At 40.4% G+C, this 21,752-nt stretch overlaps 1 protein-coding gene across 2 annotated transcripts in view; it reads right to left on the bottom strand.

Moving 5' to 3' along the window:
* Window positions 1-21,752, bottom strand: part of arfrp1 (ADP-ribosylation factor related protein 1) — a 34,438-nt gene that overhangs the window by 12,350 nt on the left and 336 nt on the right. For both annotated transcript variants that reach the window (XM_072556590.1, XM_072556588.1), the window contains exons 2-4: window positions 18,578-18,671; window positions 17,371-17,458; window positions 8,871-8,953 (exon numbers count right to left, since the gene is read on the bottom strand). In XM_072556590.1, the coding sequence (XP_072412691.1) occupies window positions 8,871-8,953; window positions 17,371-17,458; window positions 18,578-18,670 (264 nt within the window). In that variant the 5' untranslated portion in view covers window position 18,671. The remainder of the gene's footprint in view (window positions 1-8,870; window positions 8,954-17,370; window positions 17,459-18,577; window positions 18,672-21,752) is intronic.

A 21,752-nucleotide genomic window follows, 5' to 3' on the forward strand; every position in this document is an offset into this window, starting at 1 on the left:
TACCTCTTTCTCAGAAGAATTATAGATGAATAATAAATGCAGTAAAACATGTCAATACATCCAATGAAAGAAGAAACAAATACCCAAAGTCTTTCTGAACAAGGCACTCTGGTTCCACACTCCCTATTCCCAGCAAAACCCCACATTTCACAGAATCTATGCAGAAGTGGCCCTTCAGCTCATAGAGTCTGCACCAAAACTTGACCTTAATTCAATGGAGAATTAAGGATGTTCACCTTATCGTCAATGACATATACACAACATACCCCAACAATACTAGCCAGCTTTATTTCCACATTGTCAGAGGAGCAAACCACTGGTCTATTCTTTCTTCTCCATCTTCTTTACTCCAGTGCTGTTCTTTTAATCACACTGTCCTTTACCTTTGAAATTAGTGCAAATTTTCATACTCCTTCTCTACTACTTGAAAACCTAAAAAAAAAGTTTTCTTTAACATTAACCATTCCATCTGCAATCAACTTTGTTCTTTCATCCTACTTTGCTCATTTTTTTTTCTCCTTTCTGTACAGTCCTGTGAAAATTATGTGGGCCAATATACAATAATATCTACTTGCTGTTGAGTTTATTCCAGATGGCACAGTTCTCAACAGGAGATTGAAACTTTGGACCAAAATTAGATATTCTAATCAATAAATCAGGTTTGTATGACTGTCCCTATAAATTAAATTTATGGCATCTGCAGTAGTTGACCCATCACCATAGAATTGAGTTTCAGACAAAGCTACCAGTATGTGAACTGATGGGAAGGATGAACAGGTGGTAGACCTATTAACATTAATCATGATAGATTAATGGTTTAAATAAATTAACCTCTAGCAATATCACTAAACAGATTTGGGTGCTCTTCAATCTACACAAGAGAAAGGAGACCACAGGGTCCCTGGAAAATAAAAAACCCTTTATGGGAAGAGAGTCCAAGAAAACAATTCCATCAGTCAATAACATTAGCAACACAAAGTTAAAGCAAGCAAGCACTGGGGCTTGTTTCTAAAAGGATCAAATTAAAAACCAAAGAAGTTATGTTAAACTTACACACAGCCATGGTTAAACCACATGGCATTTGGTGTGTTCTGGTCTCCATTAATAAAAGATGCAGTAACACTGGAGGAAGTACAGAAAATGAATTAATATGAAAACTGAGCAATTACATCTATTGATAAAGATTGAATAAGCTGTCCTCTTTATTCTATAAATTAGGAGGCTCAAGGGTCACCAGACAGTTTTTAAACACTACTCAAAGAGGACAATGTAGACAAGATCATTCCACATGAGTGTTCCAACTACTTGGAATGCAATACTGTCACAATTTTAAAAAGCAAGGAGTTGCCCATTTAATAAAGAGATAAGGAGGATTTCTTTGCTCTCAGAGTGGTGAATCTGTGGCGTTATTTACCACAGGGGACTGTTGAGGTCGGGTCACTAAATATATTCAAGGTGGAGACAGGCAAATTTCTAATCATTAAGAAAATCAAAGATTACTATTTTAAAAGACAAGAAAGTGCAGTTCAGGATTATCAAATCAGCAATGATCTTCAATGAATGGTGAAAAGGACTCAGTGAGCCAAATGGGCTTCCTTTGCTGATACATCTTACAGTCTTATGTACCAATGTGCTTCCTAGCGTGCTGAAATCATGTGACCTCTATCAAGTAGCAGTGACTGGGAGAATGAATCTCGTAGCCAGTTTCAACAAAGACGTACAGGAAGCATGGTACAGAATTGAATATGCAACAGTTCACAGATGAAAGCAAGTCATTAATAAATGCTGTAAGGAATTCCATAGAAACCTCTTCAATTTTCACTAGTTGTAGCTGAGGCCAACAGTAACCACACAAACAGAAGAGAAAAAGGAATAGAATGGTGGAGAGCGCCAAATTTAGTGGATGGATGAATAATAGCAATGGTTATGAATAATAGCAATAATAATAGTTGGGGTTTAGTGGTCTGTATCTATGCTACACAATCTGCATAATTCATCTGGCTCAAGCAAACACTGATGTATACATGAACCGCTGTAGACTTTCTCTCATGAGCCTATTCCACCACAATTCAATTACGTCATGGCTGATCTAGGAGCTAAGTCAAAAACATCTTTCCTCATACTTCTTATAGCATTGTGTTCGCCATCCATCCGTATTTCCCTTTCTATCTTTTGACCACCCTTTCAGTACGTAATACATTGCCTTTAAAATTGCCCAATCAATTTGTATATTTTGGTCGACTATCACTGGCTCACCTTTGATCTTCCATATGGTCCTTCCTATTTCTCTTCAAGGACAAGTGATGAAAAGTCAAGAGTCTATTTCTTTCCTCCCTTCTTCCCTATTTCTTCAGTTTCTCTCAAAAAGGCTTGGATTTCTTTCAAAATTCAATTTAGATTTTGGTCATCGTGCACAAAATGTGAATTATTTGCAAAATAAACAAACAATGTTGCATTTTGTGATACCTCTAACAATGAAATAGCCCAAGATACAACAATGCATGAAAATACACCCTTCTACTGAACATAACTTATCACTCATTAACTTGTTGCAGTGACACAATGATTCCTAATGTTTAAAATCTCAACTGCATGCAAACCCAACTAGGCTTGTAATGGACCTGATCAAGCCACCTCAAAATATTTTAAGAAAATGGCCAAGATCCCAACTTTTTCTCATTTTTGAAAGCAGGCATAAAGCATGGTGTTCTGGATGCAATTCAATTGGTCAAACTATCAGACTTGAAGCAAAACACATTTTATTCGTATACCATACACCATTAAAATGCAAACAAAAGGAAAAATAACACAACTCTGTTGGAAAACTTAGTGAATAATAGATTATATAACAAATAAACAGCAACTGTTCCAATTTAGTAACACACCATAACCACACCCTTGGCAAAGATAAATTCAGTGTAATTCTAGCAGCAGGAAGAAAACTTCAGCTTTTAGCTGTAACAGAGAAAGTTTCAAGACCCCAGCAACTATTGAAAGTTAGACTAAAATTCTGGTTCTGTGGGAGCTTGACCCTACACCTACATGCTGCTTCTATTGGTCCAATTTTAAAACAGACAGCTTGTGAGGCCTTGGCTTGTTTTACTGGCTTGAAACTAACAGTTCTTCACCTCTGTCTCAATCTCTTTTCACAAAATAAAACAGGGCAAAATGCACCTCTTAAAGCCATAGTATTGTCACAGGTTTGTGCATAAACTCTCAAATGATAGTATGTGGACTGTAAAGCTATATTGGGTGATAATCTACTGCTTCCAATTAGTTCTGCAATACTATGCCACCTATCAATGCAATACCTTTGGAATCTTGAGCTCGCTTACCATTTTTAATAGCCAGATAGGTATATTGGATAAACTTTTTCTCACACTTAAATTTAGAACATAAGAGTGAGGAGCAGGAGTAGGCCATTTGGCCCTTTGAGCCTGCTCCGCCATTCAATAAAATCATGTCTAATCTTTTCGTGGACTCCGATCTACTTAGCCGCCTTCTCACAGTATCCTGTAATGCCTTTATTGTTAAAAAAAATCTTAGCTTTAAAAACATTTACTGAAGTAAAGTCAACTACTTCTCTGGGCAAGGAATTCCAGAGATTTACAACCCTCTGGGTGAAAACTTTCCCTCTCAATTCAGTGCTAAATCTGCTCCCCCTAATTTGGCCTGTTATTTCTGTCCGTGATTATTGTTAGATTATGTCCTCTTGAGCATCATCTGTCCTTCCTACTTACAAAGCTGTTTTTCTTCAAAACAACTGTTTGTATGGACATTGGTTAGTGAATTGGTGATCTATTGCCACTGTAGATCCCAGGTCTATATTTCTCATTCTGTTGACTAGGATGCCTGATACAACCCTTTTGACCATCAGTTTATTCATGGCCAGTCCCTCAGCAATTCAGCTTTAATTACAGGTACAAAAATTAATTGCTCTATAGAAAAGAAGAATCTAACAACTAACCTAGTTTGTTTATATAACTTGTCGCCCTCCAATCTTCTCCAGTATACTCAGGCAAAGTCAAGGGTTCACACAAACACAATCTTGATCCTTCAGCATCTTACAGCCTTCGACCAAATAACTCCGAGACCTACACTTTACTGAAGTATGAAATCTAGCTTGCTGTACATATCTGGGTAACCAAGATGCATTAAATCAGGAATTGCTAGTAAAGGATCATAAAAACAAAGAGCAGGAACATACCACCAGACCATTTAAGCCCATTCTTCCATTTAATGACAGCATGGCTGATCTTCTACTTCAACACAATTTTCTCGCACAATCTCCATACCCCTTGATGTTTTTACATGTTGAAAAATCAATCAAATAATCTCAGTCTTGAATATACTCAACGGCTGAGCTTCCAGATCCTTCTAGGGCAAAGAATTCAAAAGATTCACCATCTTCTGAGTAAAGAAATTCCTCTTCATCTCAGTCCTAAACACCAAGGATATGTCTCCTGGTTCTAGACCATTGGCCGGGGAAACATTCTTCCTTCATTTACCCTATCAGCTCTAATTCTTCTAAAAGTCAAGAAAATATTATCCCTATCTATTTAATATCTCCTGTCACGACAATCCCTCAATCCCAGGAATTAGTTTGATTGAATGTTTGTCCCTGATCAGATTAAAATTTTGGCAGTGAAGGTGAAATGGCTTCTGCACTGGAGATTCCTGAACAGGGGCATCCACAGTTCCATTATCGAAGAGAATTCACATGCAAACCATGGCCCCTTTGCAGCAGTAAGTGGGGGATACCGTTCTGTGATTTAAATGTCTTGCAGCACAGCCAGTCATTTTAAGTTGCTGTAGAAGGTTAAGTGTGTAAGTTAGATAGCAGTTGGTTAGGAGGTTAGAGTGTAAGGTGGATAGGGTGTCAGGTATTTAACAGAGTGCTCAGGCTTGGGTTAAGGCATATATAGGGCAAAGAATCTATGTCTAATCAACCTTTCTCGAAAAGTATACCCTTAATTCTGGTATCATCCTTGCAAATTGATTTTATTCTATCTCCAGTGCTGAGTGTTTAACTCTGATAAGAGGTCTTTTTTAAAAAAAACCTTCCTATAGGGATATTTTTTATTCAAGATGTATCACCTCTCTATATAACACCAAGGCATGGGCTCTGTACTCATGTGAACCCTCTAAAGTGCTTCAATAATATTGCCTTCACAGCATCAAATCAGTTGGCATGACCGCATCATAAGCATTGAGGTTCTGGAAACAGCCAGTACCATCAGTTTTGAGGTTACACTCCAGAAAAGCCAACTGTGCTGCAGGTATGACAAAATCATGACTGGGTAAATGGAGTAGCAGCTCCAGGCACGATCAAGGACTCCCTGAAAAAAAACTTCTCTTGGCATTACTAGCGGAAAGCACAGTGCATAGATCATGATGCCTGGAGATGCCATGTCAGGAGTGCTACAGACACTTCTGAGACTGAGCAAAGAGCTAATGTAATAGAGAAAAGGAGAAGAATAAATCTAATTATCTTAAACAGCAACTACTCTGAAGAATCTGCCAGAGTAGGCTTTACTAGTCACTAGCAGGCCTGCAACCAATAAGTACAACTCTCCTAAACATCTTTGCCTGTAAAGAAATTCTGAAATAATATGAAAACTGCGCACAGTACTTCAAATATGGTTAAATAACATTAACCACAAGTTTAAAAACCTTTTCTTTCAATTCTAAAGATCACAAACCAGGTTATAGTCCAACGGGTGTATTTGGAAGCACCAGCTTTCGAAGCGCTGCTCCTTGATCAGGTGGTTATGGAGCAGATCATCTTGAAGCTTTTTGTCTTACATTCAACAAGACAATTCTCAAGAACACCAATTCAAGGGAAAAACCAATATTTATACTGCTTGAAATATCAGGGAAGACTGATTGCTATTTCAACTCAACATGGCAAACAGTTCAGCCATTCACTGGCTAAGGCATTACCCTGAGCAATCAGAGTCAACATGCTGGTTTAAAATTTGAACATTGCCTGGCAGTTAACTGTGAATCATCAAAGGATACTTGCACCAACATCTCTACCAGAGTCCACCCAGCACCCTTGTGTCGTGCAGTATAAATGTTGGTTATCCCCTTGAAATATTCTTGTGAATTGTCCTGATGTGCGTTAGCCAAAAAGCTTCAACAAACTGGGTTTTTTTTCCAGCAATACTCAAGTTCTGTACTATCAAACAACTATTAAATACTTTTTGGCAGTCTCGAGTTTGAAAGATTCTGGATATCTGAATTGTTTGTTTCTTGAAGAGATAAATAAAGAGACTTTGGAACTATTTTTAAGCAAGGTATTTCTTGGTAGTTGCACGCCTTGTGATAAGTGTTTGTTTATGATATTACATATTTGGATTCAAAATGGTCAGGTTTCAGTTTCTGCGTTGAATATTTATTGGAATATTTGGTGACCAGCTTGCTGAAGGAACTTCCTAGCATGAACCAGTACGAAATCAGACAGTATTTTCTTTAAGAGCATTTGAAAGAATCCTTGATCCCCATTCTGGGGATGCTGCATTTGCAAATACCCCAGAGACAACCACCTATGTTTGATGAATAGCAGACTGACAGCAGAAATGATTTTGCTCTACAACCATCTGATGAAGCAGCAGTGCTTCAAAAGCTAGTGCTTCAAAATAAGCCTTTTGGATGATAAACTGATGCGCAATTTTTAAACTTTGTCCACCCCAGTCCTACCCCAGCACCTCCAAATCATTTCTTTCAATTCTGACCATCTAGAAATAAATCCTAATGCTAAGTTTATTTTTAAAAAAGATTAACAGAAATGGGAAATATTCAAATTCAGAATGGGTGTTTAAGTATGAAACGAAGTGCAACAATTATTCAGAAAACTAATTATACTGATTATAGAATCACAGATTATAGACGCAATAGATTCTTCCATGAATGCTTCCTTCCTCAATGGCTTTGAGACTAAAAGCATCATTGGGTATACTAGATTGTACAAAATATTCATTCCTGACTGAGCAGATCTTAGTGAGGATAGCTGTGCACATTATAATTGTCTTCAATGTAGTGAACGAAAAGAATTCAAATACAATTCCCGTTTATGAGGAGTCTTGCGACATCTGCTGGAACTTGTATGCATCAGCGTGCCAGACCTAATCATCTTGTTGAAGCTTTTTGCCTTACACTCAACAAGACAATTCTCAAGAACACCAATTCAAGGGAAAAAACATCTATAATGCTTGAAAGATCAGTGAAGACTGATTGCCATGTTGAGTTGAAATAGGCACAGTACATGTTCAGCCATTCACTGGTTCACTGGCCAAGGCATTACCCTGAGCAATCAGAGTCAACATGCTGGTTTAAAATTTGAACAATGCCTGGCAGTTAACTGTGAATCAAAGGATACTTGCACTAACATCTCTACCAGAGTCCACCCAGCACCCTTGTGTCGTGCAGTATAAATGTTGGTTATCCCCTTGAAATATTCTTGTGAATTGTCCTGATGTGCGTTAGCCAAAAAGCTTCGACAAACTGGGTTTTTTTTCCAGCAATACTCAAGTCCTGTACTATCAAACAACTATTAAATACTTTTTGCAGTCTCGAGTTTGAAAGCTTGTGTATATCTGAATTGTTTGTTTCTTGAAGAGATAAATAAAAGGACTTTGGAACTATGTTTTAAGCAAGATATTTCTTGGTACTTGCACACCTTGTGATAAGTGTTTGTTTACAATATCAGCTATCTGGATTCAAAACAGTCAGGTTTCAGTTTTTGCACTGGATATTTATTGGAATATTTGGTGACCTGCTTGCTGAAGGAAAGGAACTTCCTAGCGTGAATCAGAATGATATTAGAGAGTGTTTTCTTTAAGAGCATTTGAAAGAATCCTTGATTCCCAGTCTGGGGATGTTGCATTAGCAAATATCCCAGAGACAACCACCTATGTTTGATGAATAGCAATTGACAGCCATTTTGAATGTCTCATTCTAAGACTAACTATCTTAGGCCAAAATGTGTTATTTCCTTCGAGGTGAATCTCTGCAGAGACAGAAGTTCTTCGCCCTCCTTTCCTGGTGCAAATGGATGAGTGTTTGCATTTTTGGTGTGTTTAGATGGTAGATATTTATGCATCCACCTTTCAAACAATGTGTTAACTAGCTTGCAATTTTTGCAAATAAGTTTCACTTTCACAATAACGGAATAATTTTGTTGTTTAATAAAGAAACCTGGTCGATGAATCTCTACTTAAAACTCAACATTGATAAACTAGCTAATTAGTAACTGGGTAAAACATTCTAATTTATGCAGTGATTATTGGAATGGTGGGACTAAAGCAGAAGTATAGAGTAGTGGCAATGCTTTAGTAATCCAGAGCCTCTGGTTAATGTTTCGGGCATATGGGTACGAATCCTATAATGGCAGCTAGTGGAATTTGAATTCAATAAAATGTGGAATTTAAATAAAGCTAGTCTAATGGTCACCATATTTTGAGTCAACTGGCAGAAGAGCCCATTTTCAGGGAAGGAAATCTTTGCTGTCCTGATCTACATATGACTCCAGGCCTACTGATGTGATTGACTCTTAATTGCTCTCTGTCAAATAAATGCTGGCCTAACCAGTGACACCCCACCTCATAAAAAGAATCAAACAAATCAAAACATTGTGCTCCTCCAGCATTATCATAACATAAGTTTTGTTAACCTCCACTGTTGGAATCTGTCAATACTCAACCAGACATTTTTACAAAAAATGGACATTCAGTGAAGTACTGGATGGCTGATAAAAATGACTGTCACTTATAAAATATATGATGTACTACAAATCGTACTTTCAAATTGGCTTATCAATTTTTTGATTCAAGTAGAACATTTATTGACAAAGTCTAAACCAACAATACCTTGTCCCATAATGACTGCAGTTCTTCCTGTCCTCCAAGATCCCAGAACATTAGACGTGCTGATCCAACATCAATGGTGCCAACTTCAAAGTGAACAAAATTAATTGATGGTTCAGAGAATGAGTATGAACCAGTAAGTTCAAAAAGAATGAACAATATTGATGTTGACTATTGTACTTAGCTGCATACAGATTTATAGAAATGAAGTAATTATTAGCTAGAATAACAACACTTCACGGAAGTAAGACTTTCAGCCCATTGAGCCTGTACTGCCATTCATTATTGATTTTTAAATTATTATAGTTGACACAATATATCAGACTACCAAAATATCACAACAGATCAACTTTCACCAGTTTTTGCATTGGTCAACTTACAAATTCCAAACATGAAAGTCAGTTATACCCAGCCCATTTCTAAGCACTATGCTCTCACTGCTTATTATTCCTCCTAGAACCATGACGTGTTCCACTGGTCCTCACTTTCCACACCACAACCTCCATGTTGAAGGAATCATCTTTCAACACAGATAGTGCATATGTCAGACATGGATTCTGAAGGGACCATTCCCTCTGCTACATTCTAGTTCATTTCTACAAGCCTTTCCCTTTGTAAGGTACTTTTGAACATAGGCAGAGGAGATACACTCAGAGTCATACAGCACAGAAACAGACGCTTTGGTCCAACTCATTTACACCAACCACGTTCCCAAACTAAACTGTTACCACCTGCCTGCCTTCGGTCTATATCCCTCCACACCTTGCCTATTCACACACCTATCCAAATGTCTTTTAACAATCGTTACTGTACCTGCATCCACCACTTCCTCTGGCAGTTCACTCCACACACGAACCACTATGTGTAACAAGATTGTCCCTCATGTTCTTTTTAAAACTTTCTCCTCTCACCTTCAAAATTATGCCGCCCTACTCATCTACCCCAAGAAAAAGACCTTTGCTACTCACCTTATCTATGCCATTTGTGATTTTATAAACCTTTATAAGGTCACTCCTAAACCTCCTATGAACAAAGTCCCGGCCTATTTTTATAACTCAAACACTTCATTACTGGCAATATCCTGGTAATTCTTTTCTGAACCCTCTCCAATATAATAACATCTTTTCTATAGCAGGGTGACCAGAATTGCACACAGTACACCACAAGAGGCCTCATCAACATCCTATACAACTTCAATATGACATTTCCACTCCGATACTTAAAGATCTGAGCAATGAAGGCAAGTGTGCTAAATGCCTTCTTAATCACACTGTCTACACATGATGCAACTTTCAAAAGAATTAATATACCTGAACCTCTAGGTCACACTGTTTTACAACCTTGTTGTTTTACCAAAATGCAATGCCTCGCATTTACCTGAACTAAACTCTATCTGCTACTCCTCAGATTATTGGCCCTGCAAACCTCAAATCCCTTCAAGGACAAGCAACAACTTCTGCATGATGTATCTGCTGCTCACAACACAGGCTCCTTTACAGTGGGGAAGCCAAACACAGATTGGTTGACAGTTTTGCACGCCACCTCTGTTCAATTCACAAGCAAGGACTTCTGGTGGCTTGCTATTTTAATTCTCCACCTATTTCTCAAATTGATACTGCTCTCAACATACTGCAGTGACGTTCAACACAAATTAGAAGTACAACATCTCATCTTTTGATTAGCCATGTCACAGTCTTCTAAACTTGACACTGAGATCAACAATTTCAGAGCATAATCTCTGACTCACTATTGCTTTATTCCACTTGCTTGGGTTGGTCTTAACCTTCCTTATCTCGTTTTTGCATCAGATGACAACTCTTCATTAGCTTGCACTTCATCTTCACTCATCTTTTGCTAATATCTTTACCATTCCCTTTTGCCCTACACAACCGACTCTCATTATTTAATAACTCCCATCTTTCACCCCAGCACAGGCCTTCACTTTTGTTCTTTTCCACCCACACAAAAAGCTATGACATTTCAGTCTCTACCCAGTTCTGATAACAATTGAAAAGCATCAACTGTTTCTCTCTCCAGATACTGCCTGACTCGCTGAGTATTTCCAGAATCTTTCTGATTATAATTCAGCTTTATAGCACGTTATTTTTATGCATCTGCATAAACTTATAAATAATTTGACAAACTTGCATTAATAATTCTGAAAACACTTAACAGAACTGTTATCTGATTACATACTAGAAGATCAGGCCGGAGCTAGAGACACTGTTTAATCATCCACCGACATTTCCGCCACTTCCAAAAAGACCCCACCACCAGGGATATATTTCCCTCCCCACCCCTTTCCGCCTTCCGCAAAGACCGTTCCCTCCGTGACTACCTGGTCAGGTCCACACCCCCCTACAACTCACCCTCCCATTCTGGCACTTTCCCCTGTCACCGCAGGAACTGTAAAACCTGTGCCCACACCTCCTCCCTCACCTCTATCCAAGGCCCTAAAGGAGCCTTCCACATCCATCAAAGTTTCACCTGCACATCCACCAATATCATTTATTGTATCCGTTGCTCCCGATGTGGTCTCCTCTACATTGGGGAGACTGGGCGCCTCCTAGCAGAGCGCTTTAGGGAACATCTCCGAGACACCCGCACCAATCAACCAAACCGCCCCGTGGCCCAACATTTCAACTCCCCCTCCCACTCTGCCGAGGACATGGAGGTCCTGGGCCTCCTTCACCGCCGCTCCCTCACCACCAGACGCCTGGAGGAAGAACGCCTCATCTTCCGCCTCGGAACACTTCAACCCCAGGGCATCAATGTGGACTTCAACAGCTTCCTCATTTCCCCTTCCCCCACCTCATCCTAGTTTCAAACTTCCAGCTCAGTAACTGTCTCCTTGACTTGTCTGACCTGCCTATCTTCTTTTCCACCTATCCACTCCACCCTCTCCTCCTTGACCTATCACCTTCATCTCCTCCCCCACTCACCCATTGTACTCTATGCTACTCTCTCCCCACCCCCACCCTCCTCTAGCTTATCTCTCCATGCTTCAGGCTCACTGCCTTTATTCCTGATGAAGGGCTTTTGCCTGAAACGTTGATTTCGCTGCTCGTTGGATGCTGCCTGAACTGCTGTGCTCTTCCAGCACCACTAATCCAGTATTTGATTTTCAGCATCTGCAGTCATTGTTTTTATCACTGTTTAATTAGAGATTGCCCTTTCAAGTCAAATGCGGAAAAATCTTTTTCTCTCAAGGTTCTATAACTGTGAAACTCTCTGCCTCAAAATGTAGTGGAGGCAGAGTCATTGAATACTTTAAGGCAGAGCTTGATAGATTCTTGTTCAGCAGGAGACTGAAGGGTAATTGATAATACGGAGTTTGAAACAGAGCAGCCATGATCTTTTAAGGGTCTACCTCTGTTCTTACTTCATATGATGTATAGGTGCCTGTGTTGGACAAGGCTGGACAAAGTTAAAGATCACACAACACCAGAAAGCTTCCAATAAACCTGTTGGACTATAACCTGGTATGTGATTTTTAACTTACTTGATATGTTCTTATGAAGAAGATAATTTAAATATCTTGTACATGGTTCCCATAGCCATCATTCCTGATATCACTGTGTGCATTTCAGTCATTTAGAGTCAGATTGGAACATGTTAACATAGAACAAAGAAAAGTACAGCACAGAACAGGCCCTTTGGCCCACGATGTTGTGCCATGAATTAAATAACCTAAACCACGCTTCCCTCAATTCACTGCTGTCCATGTGAATGTCCAGCAGTCGCTTAAATGTCCCTCATGACTCTGCTTTCACCACCAACACTGGCATTGCATTCCATGCACTCACAACTCTGCATAAAGAACCTTACTCTAACATCTCCTCCATATCTTGCTCCTAACACCTTAAAACTATGACCCGTTGTAGCAGTCAATCCTACCGTGGGGAAAAGTCTACGGCTATCGACTCTATCCATGCCTCTCATTATCTTGTATACTTCGATCAGGTCACCTCTCTTCCTCCTTCTCTCCAGAGAGAAAAGTCCAAGCTCAGCCAACCTTTCCTCCGTAAGACTCGCCCTCCAGTCCAGGCAACATCCTAGTAAACCTTCTTTGCACCCTCTCCAAAGCCTCCACATCTTTCCTATAATAGGGCAACCAGATCTGGACACAATATTCCAAGGGTGGTGAGACCAGGGTCTTGTAGAGCTACAGCAAAACCTCATGACTCTTAAACCCGATCCCCCTTTAAATGAAAGCCAAAACGCCATATGCTTTCTTAATAACCCTATCCACTTGGGTGGCAACTTTGAGGGATCTATGCACTTGATCACCAAGATCTCGCTGTTCCTCCACACTGCCAAGAATCCTGTCTTTAATCCTACATTCAGCATTCAAGTTCAACCTTCCAAAATGCATTGCTTCGCATTTATCCAGGTTGAACTTTATCTATCATTTCTCAGCTGAAAATGTGTTGCTAGAAAAGCGCAACAGGTCAGGCAGCATCCAAGGAGCAGGAGAATCGACGTTTCAGGCATGAGCTCTTCTTCAGGAATGAGGAAAGTGTGCCAAGCAGGCTAAGATAATGCTTGGCACTTTCCTCATTCCTGAAGAAGGGCTCATGCCCGAAACATCGATTCTCCCGGTCCTTGGATGCTGCCTGACCTGCTGCGCTTTTCCAGCAACACATTTTCAGCTCTGATCTCCAGCATCTGCAGTCCTCACTTTCTCCTATCATTTCTCAGCCCAGCTCTGCATTCTGTCTATGTCGTGTTGCAACCTGCGATAGTCCTCAATACTAGCAATGGCACTTCCAAGTTTTGTGTCATCGGCAAGCTTACTAACCCACCCCTTAACCTCCTCATCCAAGTAATTTATAAAAACTACAAAGGACAGAAACCTAAGAACAGAACCCTGCAAGATGCCATTCACCACGGACCTCCAGGCAGAATACTTTCCATCAGCAACTACTCTCTGCCTTCTGTCAGCCAACCAATTCTGTATCCAAACAGCCAAATCTACCTGTATCCCATACCTCATGAATTTATGAATGAGCCTACCGTTGGGAACCTTATCAAATGCCTTGCTGAAATCCATGTACACCACATCCACTGCTTGACCTTCATCACCCTGTCTTGTCACGTCCTCAAAAAACTCAAAAAGGTTTGTGAGGCATGACCTGCCCCTCACAAAGCCATGCTGACTGCCTTTAATCATGTTATGCTTTTCCAAATAGTCATAAATCCTATCCCTCAGAATTCTTTCCAAACCACAAACAGAAGATTGACTGGTCAGTAATTGCCAGGGATTTCCCAAATCCCTTCTTGAAAAGAGCAACAAAATCCTCCTCCCTCTAATCCTCCAGCACGTGGAGAGCGAGGAAGCAAAGATCTTCACCAGCGGCTTAGCAACCTCCTTTCTCACTTCCCAGAGGAGCCTATGAAAAATGTGATCTGGCCCTGGGGAATTACCAATCTTAATGTTTGCCAAAATTTCCTGCACATCAACTTCATCAATCTCGATCTGTTCAAGCCTGTTTCCCCACTCCTCAAAGTTCTCATTCACTACAAGGTCCCTTTCTTTAGTGAAAACCGAAGCAAAAAATTCATTTAGGCCTTCTCCTATCTGCACAGACTCCACGCGCAAGTTCCCTACACTATCCCTGATCGGCCCTACCGTCTCCCTGATCATTCTCTTCTTCCTCATGTATGAGTAAAATGCCTTGGGTTCGCCCTACTCCTTCCTGCCAAGCTTTTCTCGTGCCCCCTTTTGACTCTCCTCAGTCCATTTCTGAGCTCCTTTCTAGTAAACTTGTAATCCTCTAAAGCCGTGCTAGACCCTTGCTTCCTCCACTTCATGTAAGCTGCTTTCTTCCTTTTGAAGAGAAGCTCCTCTGTTCTCATCATTCAAGGCTCCTTAATCTTACCCCTTTTTGCCTGTCTCAGAGGAACAAATTTATGCATCCCTTGCAACAAGTACTCCTTACATAAACAGTCTCCACATGTCTGTTGTGCCCTTTCCGTGGAACAGTTGCTCCCAATCTATACTTACCAAATCCTGTCTGATAGTGGCATAATTTCCTTCTCCCCAATTAATTATTTTCCCATGGTAACTGCTCCTTTCCCTCTCCATGGCTGTCGTAAATGGGAGGCAGTTGTGGTCACTGTCACCAAAATGTTCTCTCACCACGAGATCTGACACCTGTCCTGGTTCATTGTTGAGCACCAAATCCAAAATGGCCTCGCCCCTCCTCGGCCTGTCTATGTACTGAGCAAGGAAACTCTCCTGAACACACTTGACAAAAACGGCTCCATCCAAATCATCTGCACTAAGGAAGTTCCAATCAATATTGGGAAAGTTGAAGTCACCTATAACAATAACCCTGGTACGTCTGCACATTTCCAAAATCTGCCAGCCTATGAGTTCTTCAATCTCTCTACTGCTACTGGCGGGTTTGTAGAAGACCTCCAATAAGGTGACTGCTCCCTTGCTGTTCCTAACTTCCACCCGTTCTGACTCAGTAGACAAACTTTCCTCAACAACCTTCGTTTTTGTAGCTGTGATGCACTCTCTGATTATCAATGTTACACCCCCGCCTCTATTTCTCCCCCCAGTCCCTGTTCTTTTTAAACGTTCTAACCCCTGGAACATCCAGCAACCATTCCTGCCCCGTGAAACCCACGTCTCCATTATGACCACGACATCATAGCCCCAAGTACTGATCCATGCTCTAAGTTCGACACTCTTATTCCTGACACTCCTTGCATTAAAGCTGACACACTTTAACCGATCCCTTTGTTCCATCAGATGAAAAACTTTCCTGATAAGATGTAGTGAATCTATTACGGCCTCATCTACAACTACTCCCCCTCAGATGTGTAGCTCTGGTTCCCACCCCTCGCCAAACTAGTTTAAACTCTCCCGAACCACTCAAGCAAATCTCCCACACAGGACGTTTGTGCCCCTCTAGATCAGGTGCAACCCATCCCTCATGTACAGGTCCCACCTTTCCTCAGAAGGCATCCCAATGGTCTAAGTATCTGAAGTCCTCCCTCCTGCACTAGCCGCACAGCCACGAGCTAAGCTGCACTCGTTGACTGCTCCTCACCTCACTGTCTCGGGGTACCAGTAGCAAACCTGAGATCACTACTCTACTCGTCCTGATCTTCAGCTTCCAACCTAGCTCTCTGTAGTCACTTTTCAGCTCCTCAATCTCTGTCCTGGCTATATCATTGGTACCAATATGTACCACGATTTCGGGCTGCTCACCCTCCCCCATCAGAATCTTGTAAACCTGATCAGTGACATCCTGGACCTTGGCACCTGGGAGGCAGAACACCACAGTGCCAGGCTCAGTGCCAGAGACCTGACAACTATGGCTTTCCCCTGGTAGTCTGTCCCCACCAGCAGTATCCAAAACAGTATACTTACTGCTGAGGGGAACTGCCACAGGGGATCCCTGCTCTGTCTGTCGGTTCCCTTTCTGCCCCCTGACTGTAACCCAACTGCCCTTATCCTGCCCCTGAGGAGTGACCACCTCTCTGTACATCCTCTCAATTCTCCCCCAGCCTCCCGGAGGATCTGCAGTTCATCCAGCTCCAGCTCCAGTTCCCTAACTCTGTTTTCGTGGAGTTGGAGTTGGGTGCACTTCCTGCAGGTGTGGCTAGCAGAGGCATGTGTCATGTCTCTCACTTGTCACATTCTGCAGGAGGAACACGAAACTGCCCTAACATCCATACCCCACTACTCTGAAAATCCACACAGTACTAAACAAGGAAAAGATAAAAAGAGAAAACCTGAAAAACTTACCGAATCTACAGACTCTTATGAAGGTTAGAGGAGGTTGCTCTAACATTTCCAGATTGCTCTAATCATAGACTTAGAGTCTCTACCTTAACTTGTGCCTCCGAGTAAACATTAAGGAAGAAAGGAGCAACTTTCCTGGATTTGCTGTATACTATGATCATGTGGACTCCTATTCTTACTTCCTTAAACAAACTTCTACCTCCTCGTGCAACTTCATTCGCTGTGTGGTTTGTTGTACCATTCCATCCTGCAGTAGTACATGGATTTTGACAGTAGGTGTCTCACATTTTCCTTGTGATTATAGAATTCCACTCCAGGTTTTTCCTTTCAGTTTCCAAAAGATCTATTTACTCATGTTGGCTACTCACTGTTCAACGTATTTATTATTCAGACTATATCCGTATTTAGTGCTTAAGAATACTCCAGATTGTTGCTTGCAATATCTTCATGTTTTGATTTTTGCATCTAAACTGACCATTGTTAAAAGTTAAAGATTAACTGCTGTACAAGCTGGGTTTGTTATTTTATGATTAACACTTTCAAATATTCTTATTTATTAACTCCTGCAATACTTGATTTTCTTTTGGGGGGAGAAAGACCTATATTTGATGCACAAAGTTTGAGCTTTATGTAGACAAAATTCAATATATTCTCCAAACCTCTACTATATTGTCATAATGGATCAAAACCAACAATACTTACACTCTGGAAAGAAACACAAAACTTAGTCTACAAACTTACTGTTTAAGCCAACTGTAGTAGTGATCTTTGATAAGTTCATTCCTTTGTAGTTATGGTTAAACTTGGTTTTTGTCTGCTCCAAGAAGGTCTACAAAGGTTGGTAAAACAACAAAAAAGTAAATTTAAGATTATGCCACAATGAAATTTGAGTATCACTGAACAAGAACACTACTTTTCCATTATTTGTTCCTTATAACTAAGTAATATGAATAGTTGATGAACTTGAAAATTTGATTAATAGCAGTAATCTGCAGAGCATTTTTAATCGGAGACAGCATTTCATTCTTTTGGATCTAATTTTGTTAACACACATTACAGATGGAAAGGTCCATACAAATTAGAAAAAAACTGCTATTCTCAAACTGTGCCATTTTGCTCTGAGGCACTGAATCCATAAAGATCATACTTTTAACAAAAACAGAAATTGCTGGAAAAAAAGTCAGCAGATTTAAGACCCTGCTTAAGAATGTTCTGAACAAGGGTCACTGGATTTGAAACGTTAACCTGCTTTCTCTTCACAAATGCTATCAGACTTGCTGCATTTTTCCAGCAATTTCTTTAGGATTTCCAGCATCTGCAGTGTTTTTGGGTTTTTAGATAATTCTTTAGCATTTATTGACTGCTTATGTATAAACAATATACACGTCACTCCTCTTAATTAAAAGTCACTTGTTCATTTGAATACCTAATCCAATTTTTAAGCACTACATTTACTTCAATTAACTTGAAATATTGCACAAAACTTGTGATTGCTGGTAAGAAAACAGTTTCTACTTTTTGCCAAATGATACGGTCATCGCTCACATAACACTAAGCTATTGCTTTTTGTTTAGGGTAAACATGGTTAAATACTGACTTGTTGCTTTTTAAATTCGGTTTACAAATACTGGTTAAATTGCAATGTTACAAAAAGCAATATAGCTCAAAATCAAGAATTCAATGGTATGAAATGGAAGGAGGAGGATGAAATCACCGTTTCACCAAAGGCAAGAATGTGCCATTTAAATCAATGCTCTTCTTTCATGGAGGAGTTATAATGGGAGGTAGAGGGCACAGATGAATGTGCATGGGTGATATAATGGAAATGCATGCAGCATGAGAGAGAAAAAGAAATTAGAAAAGTGAGACACATTTATCAGCTATACTGACTAATCACAAAGCCAAACAGTATGTGAAGGCAAGCTAAATGCTATAAATATCATCTCACAGTTTTGCCTGCATTGTCCAATCCCAGGATCAGAATGCAATACTCATCCTTCTGGAACATGTACTTCCACAAGCCAGATAGTAGTGTGTACATCCTGTAAAAATAAAATAGGTCTTTAAAATATTTCCATTAGAAATAAATTGGTCAATGTCATTCCCTCAATATTACAAGGAGATCATAGACAAGGTTGGACTCTGACAGCAGTGATTTTTTGTAAATGAAGTGATTTGAGTGTTTTCTGTGAAAAGTTCCTCTGCTGACATTGCTGATACTACACAATAGCTTTAACAAACTGAGGCAATCATGATAAATCCAATATTACCTTACATTTAGATTATTCCTGCAGTCTAACTTTGCTGTGGAGGGCAATGTAAATTTGGCAGACATGAGTGATATTGCTGACTACAGAGATCTGAACTGCAGCTTATTTACAAGTCCACCCATTTAACTGACACCTAATGCAAATCTTGTGAATGTTTTTCTTTTTTGTTGTGCAATTTGCTACTCTTAAGTGTAAATGTTCTTTCTGTTCCACTCTTACACCATAGAATCCTACTTTTCAAAAAGGATTGACAAGAGCGACTTGAAATACTCACTCACACACCACTGTTTGCAGAAAATGTTGCTTAATTTTTGTCCTCTCCCCCACCTGTTGGCTTTTCTGGTCTCATTCTAGGCCCACTGTTTACCACATTTTCATCTACCTCCACCTCAACCAAGATTTATAGATGCTGGTGTCAGACTGGGGTGTACAAAGTTAAAAATCACACAACATCAGGGTATAGTCCGACAGGTTGAATTGGAAGCACTGGGTTTCAGAGCGCCGCTCCTTCATCAGGTGGTTGTGGAGGACACAATTGTAAGGCACAGAATTTATAGCAAAAGTTTACAGTGTAATGTAACTGAAATTATACATTAAAAAAATACCTTGATTGTTTGTTGAGTCTCTCATCTGTTAGAATGATCATATGTAAATCACAAAACTTTTTTTTAAAAAAGTTACATTCTCAGGTTAATTGTAACAATTGGTGTCAGCCAGAAAAGATGTTAAGATGTTGATGGTGTTAGCCCCCTGTGTTCCCTGTCTGTGCCATAATGTTTAGACCGATTCTAATCTAAAAGGTGAGTTAACAGTCTTACAGGGATTCATGCAGAGTACAATGTAACTCTACAAGTACAAATTCACCCCACAAATGTGTGTGTATAATGGTGGGGGTGGGGGTGGGGGGTCAGGGTTGAATGTGAGAGAGAGTGTATATGTGTGTGGGTGTGTGTAAAGTATTTAAGTCTGTGAGAGGTTACATGTGAGAGTGTGGGAGGGTGTGTATGTGTCTGGGGTAGGGGGTTGTGAGTGTCTGTGAAAGTGTGTGTGTGTGTGTGTGTGTGTGTGTGTGAATGAGAGAGAGAGAGAGAGAGAGAGAGAGAGAGAGAGAGTGTAAAGTGGTCTAAGTCTGTGAGAGGGTGCATGTGAGTGTGTCGGTGTGTGTATGAGTGTGCGTGTGCGTGTGCGTAGAAGTGCCTACAGACACACACACTCCCACACTCTCACTCACTCTCTCACACACACACACACACACATTTCCTTTGTTTAATCTGCCTAGCCTACATTTCCCTGACCTGGAAATAATACCAATTGACAGTGATGTGTTTAAAGTCATACAGCATTGAAACAGTCCCTTTGGTCTAATCAGTTGATGTTGACCATGTCCCAAACTAAACTCGTCCTACCTGCCTTTGCTTGGCCATATACTTCCAAACTTTTCTTTTTCATGCACTTATACAAACATTTTTTAAACATTGTCACTGAACCTGCATCACCACTTTCTCTGGCAATTCATTCTATGGATGAGTCACACAGTACAAAAACAAAAGTGCCCCTCGTGATTTTTAAACTCTTTCACTTCTCATTTTAAAAATATGTCCCTCAGTTTGGACAATGTCCTACACCCAATCCACTTATCCTGCACATCTGGGAGAAATTTCACACGGAGACAGGGAGAATGTGCAAACTCCACGCAGACCATCACACAAGGCTTGAATCGAACCCAGGTCCCTGTGAGGTAGCAGTGCTAACAACTTCACCACCATGCCATCTCACAAAAAGATGTGCTTCTCATACAGGACTTATACAATTAACAGTAGAGCCTTGGGCAGTGTTACAGAACAGAAAAACTGAAGGGTCCAAGTACATAATGCATCGAAATTTGAGTCACACATAGACATTTGGTTAAGAAGGCATTTAGCATGCTTGCCTTCATTGCTCAGAGCTTTGAGTATAGGAGTTGGGACGTCATATTGAGGTTTTGCAGGCTTCTGGGTAGGCCTCTTTTGCAGTATTATGTGCAGTTCTGGTCACCCTGCAGTGAAAGGATGTTATTAAATTGGCAAGAGTTCAGAAAAGATTTGTCAGGATGCTGCCAGGAATGGAGAGCTTGAGTAATAAAAATAGGCTGGAAAGACTAGGACTTCTTTCACTGGAACATAGGAGGTTGTGGGTGACTTTAAACATATGATCACTCCCAAATGGACATACCATAACCCATATGCCATGTATTTAGTTAAGTTACATTATTTTGCTAACATCACAGAAGATCTAATTATTTCCCAGACTCAGGCACCATTTAATCTTGATCAATGCATGAGAAAGAACATAACGACATGTAAGAATGTCATGAAACTTGAAGGGGTTTAGAAAAAGATTTACAAGAATGTTGCCAGGGTTGGAGGGTTAGAACTATAGGGTGGAAACTGAATAGGCTGGGACTGTTTTCCCTGGAGTGTCGGAGGCTGAGGGGTGATCTTATAGAGGTTTATAAAAATCATGAGGGGCTTGGTTAGGGTGGACAAAGACAAGGTCTTGTCCCTGGGGTGGGGAAGCCCAAAAACAGAGGGCATAGGTTTAAGGTGAGAGGGGAAAATTTTAAAAAGAACCTAAGGGGCAACTTTTTCATGTAGAAGGTGGTGCGTATATGGAATGAGCTGCCGGAGGAAGTGGTGGAGCCTGGTACAATTACAGCATTTAAAAGGCATCCGGGTGCATAATGAATGGGAAGGGGTTAGAGGGATAGAGACGCACATGCACGGGCAAGTTGGACCGAAGGGTCTGTATCTGCGCTGCACATCTCTACGAGATATAAAATTTCAAAGCTCCAAATAATGTACCAAACGTTTTTAA

The sequence above is a fragment of the Chiloscyllium punctatum genome, chromosome 37 (assembly GCF_047496795.1).
Source record: "Chiloscyllium punctatum isolate Juve2018m chromosome 37, sChiPun1.3, whole genome shotgun sequence".
NCBI lineage: Eukaryota > Metazoa > Chordata > Chondrichthyes > Orectolobiformes > Hemiscylliidae > Chiloscyllium > Chiloscyllium punctatum.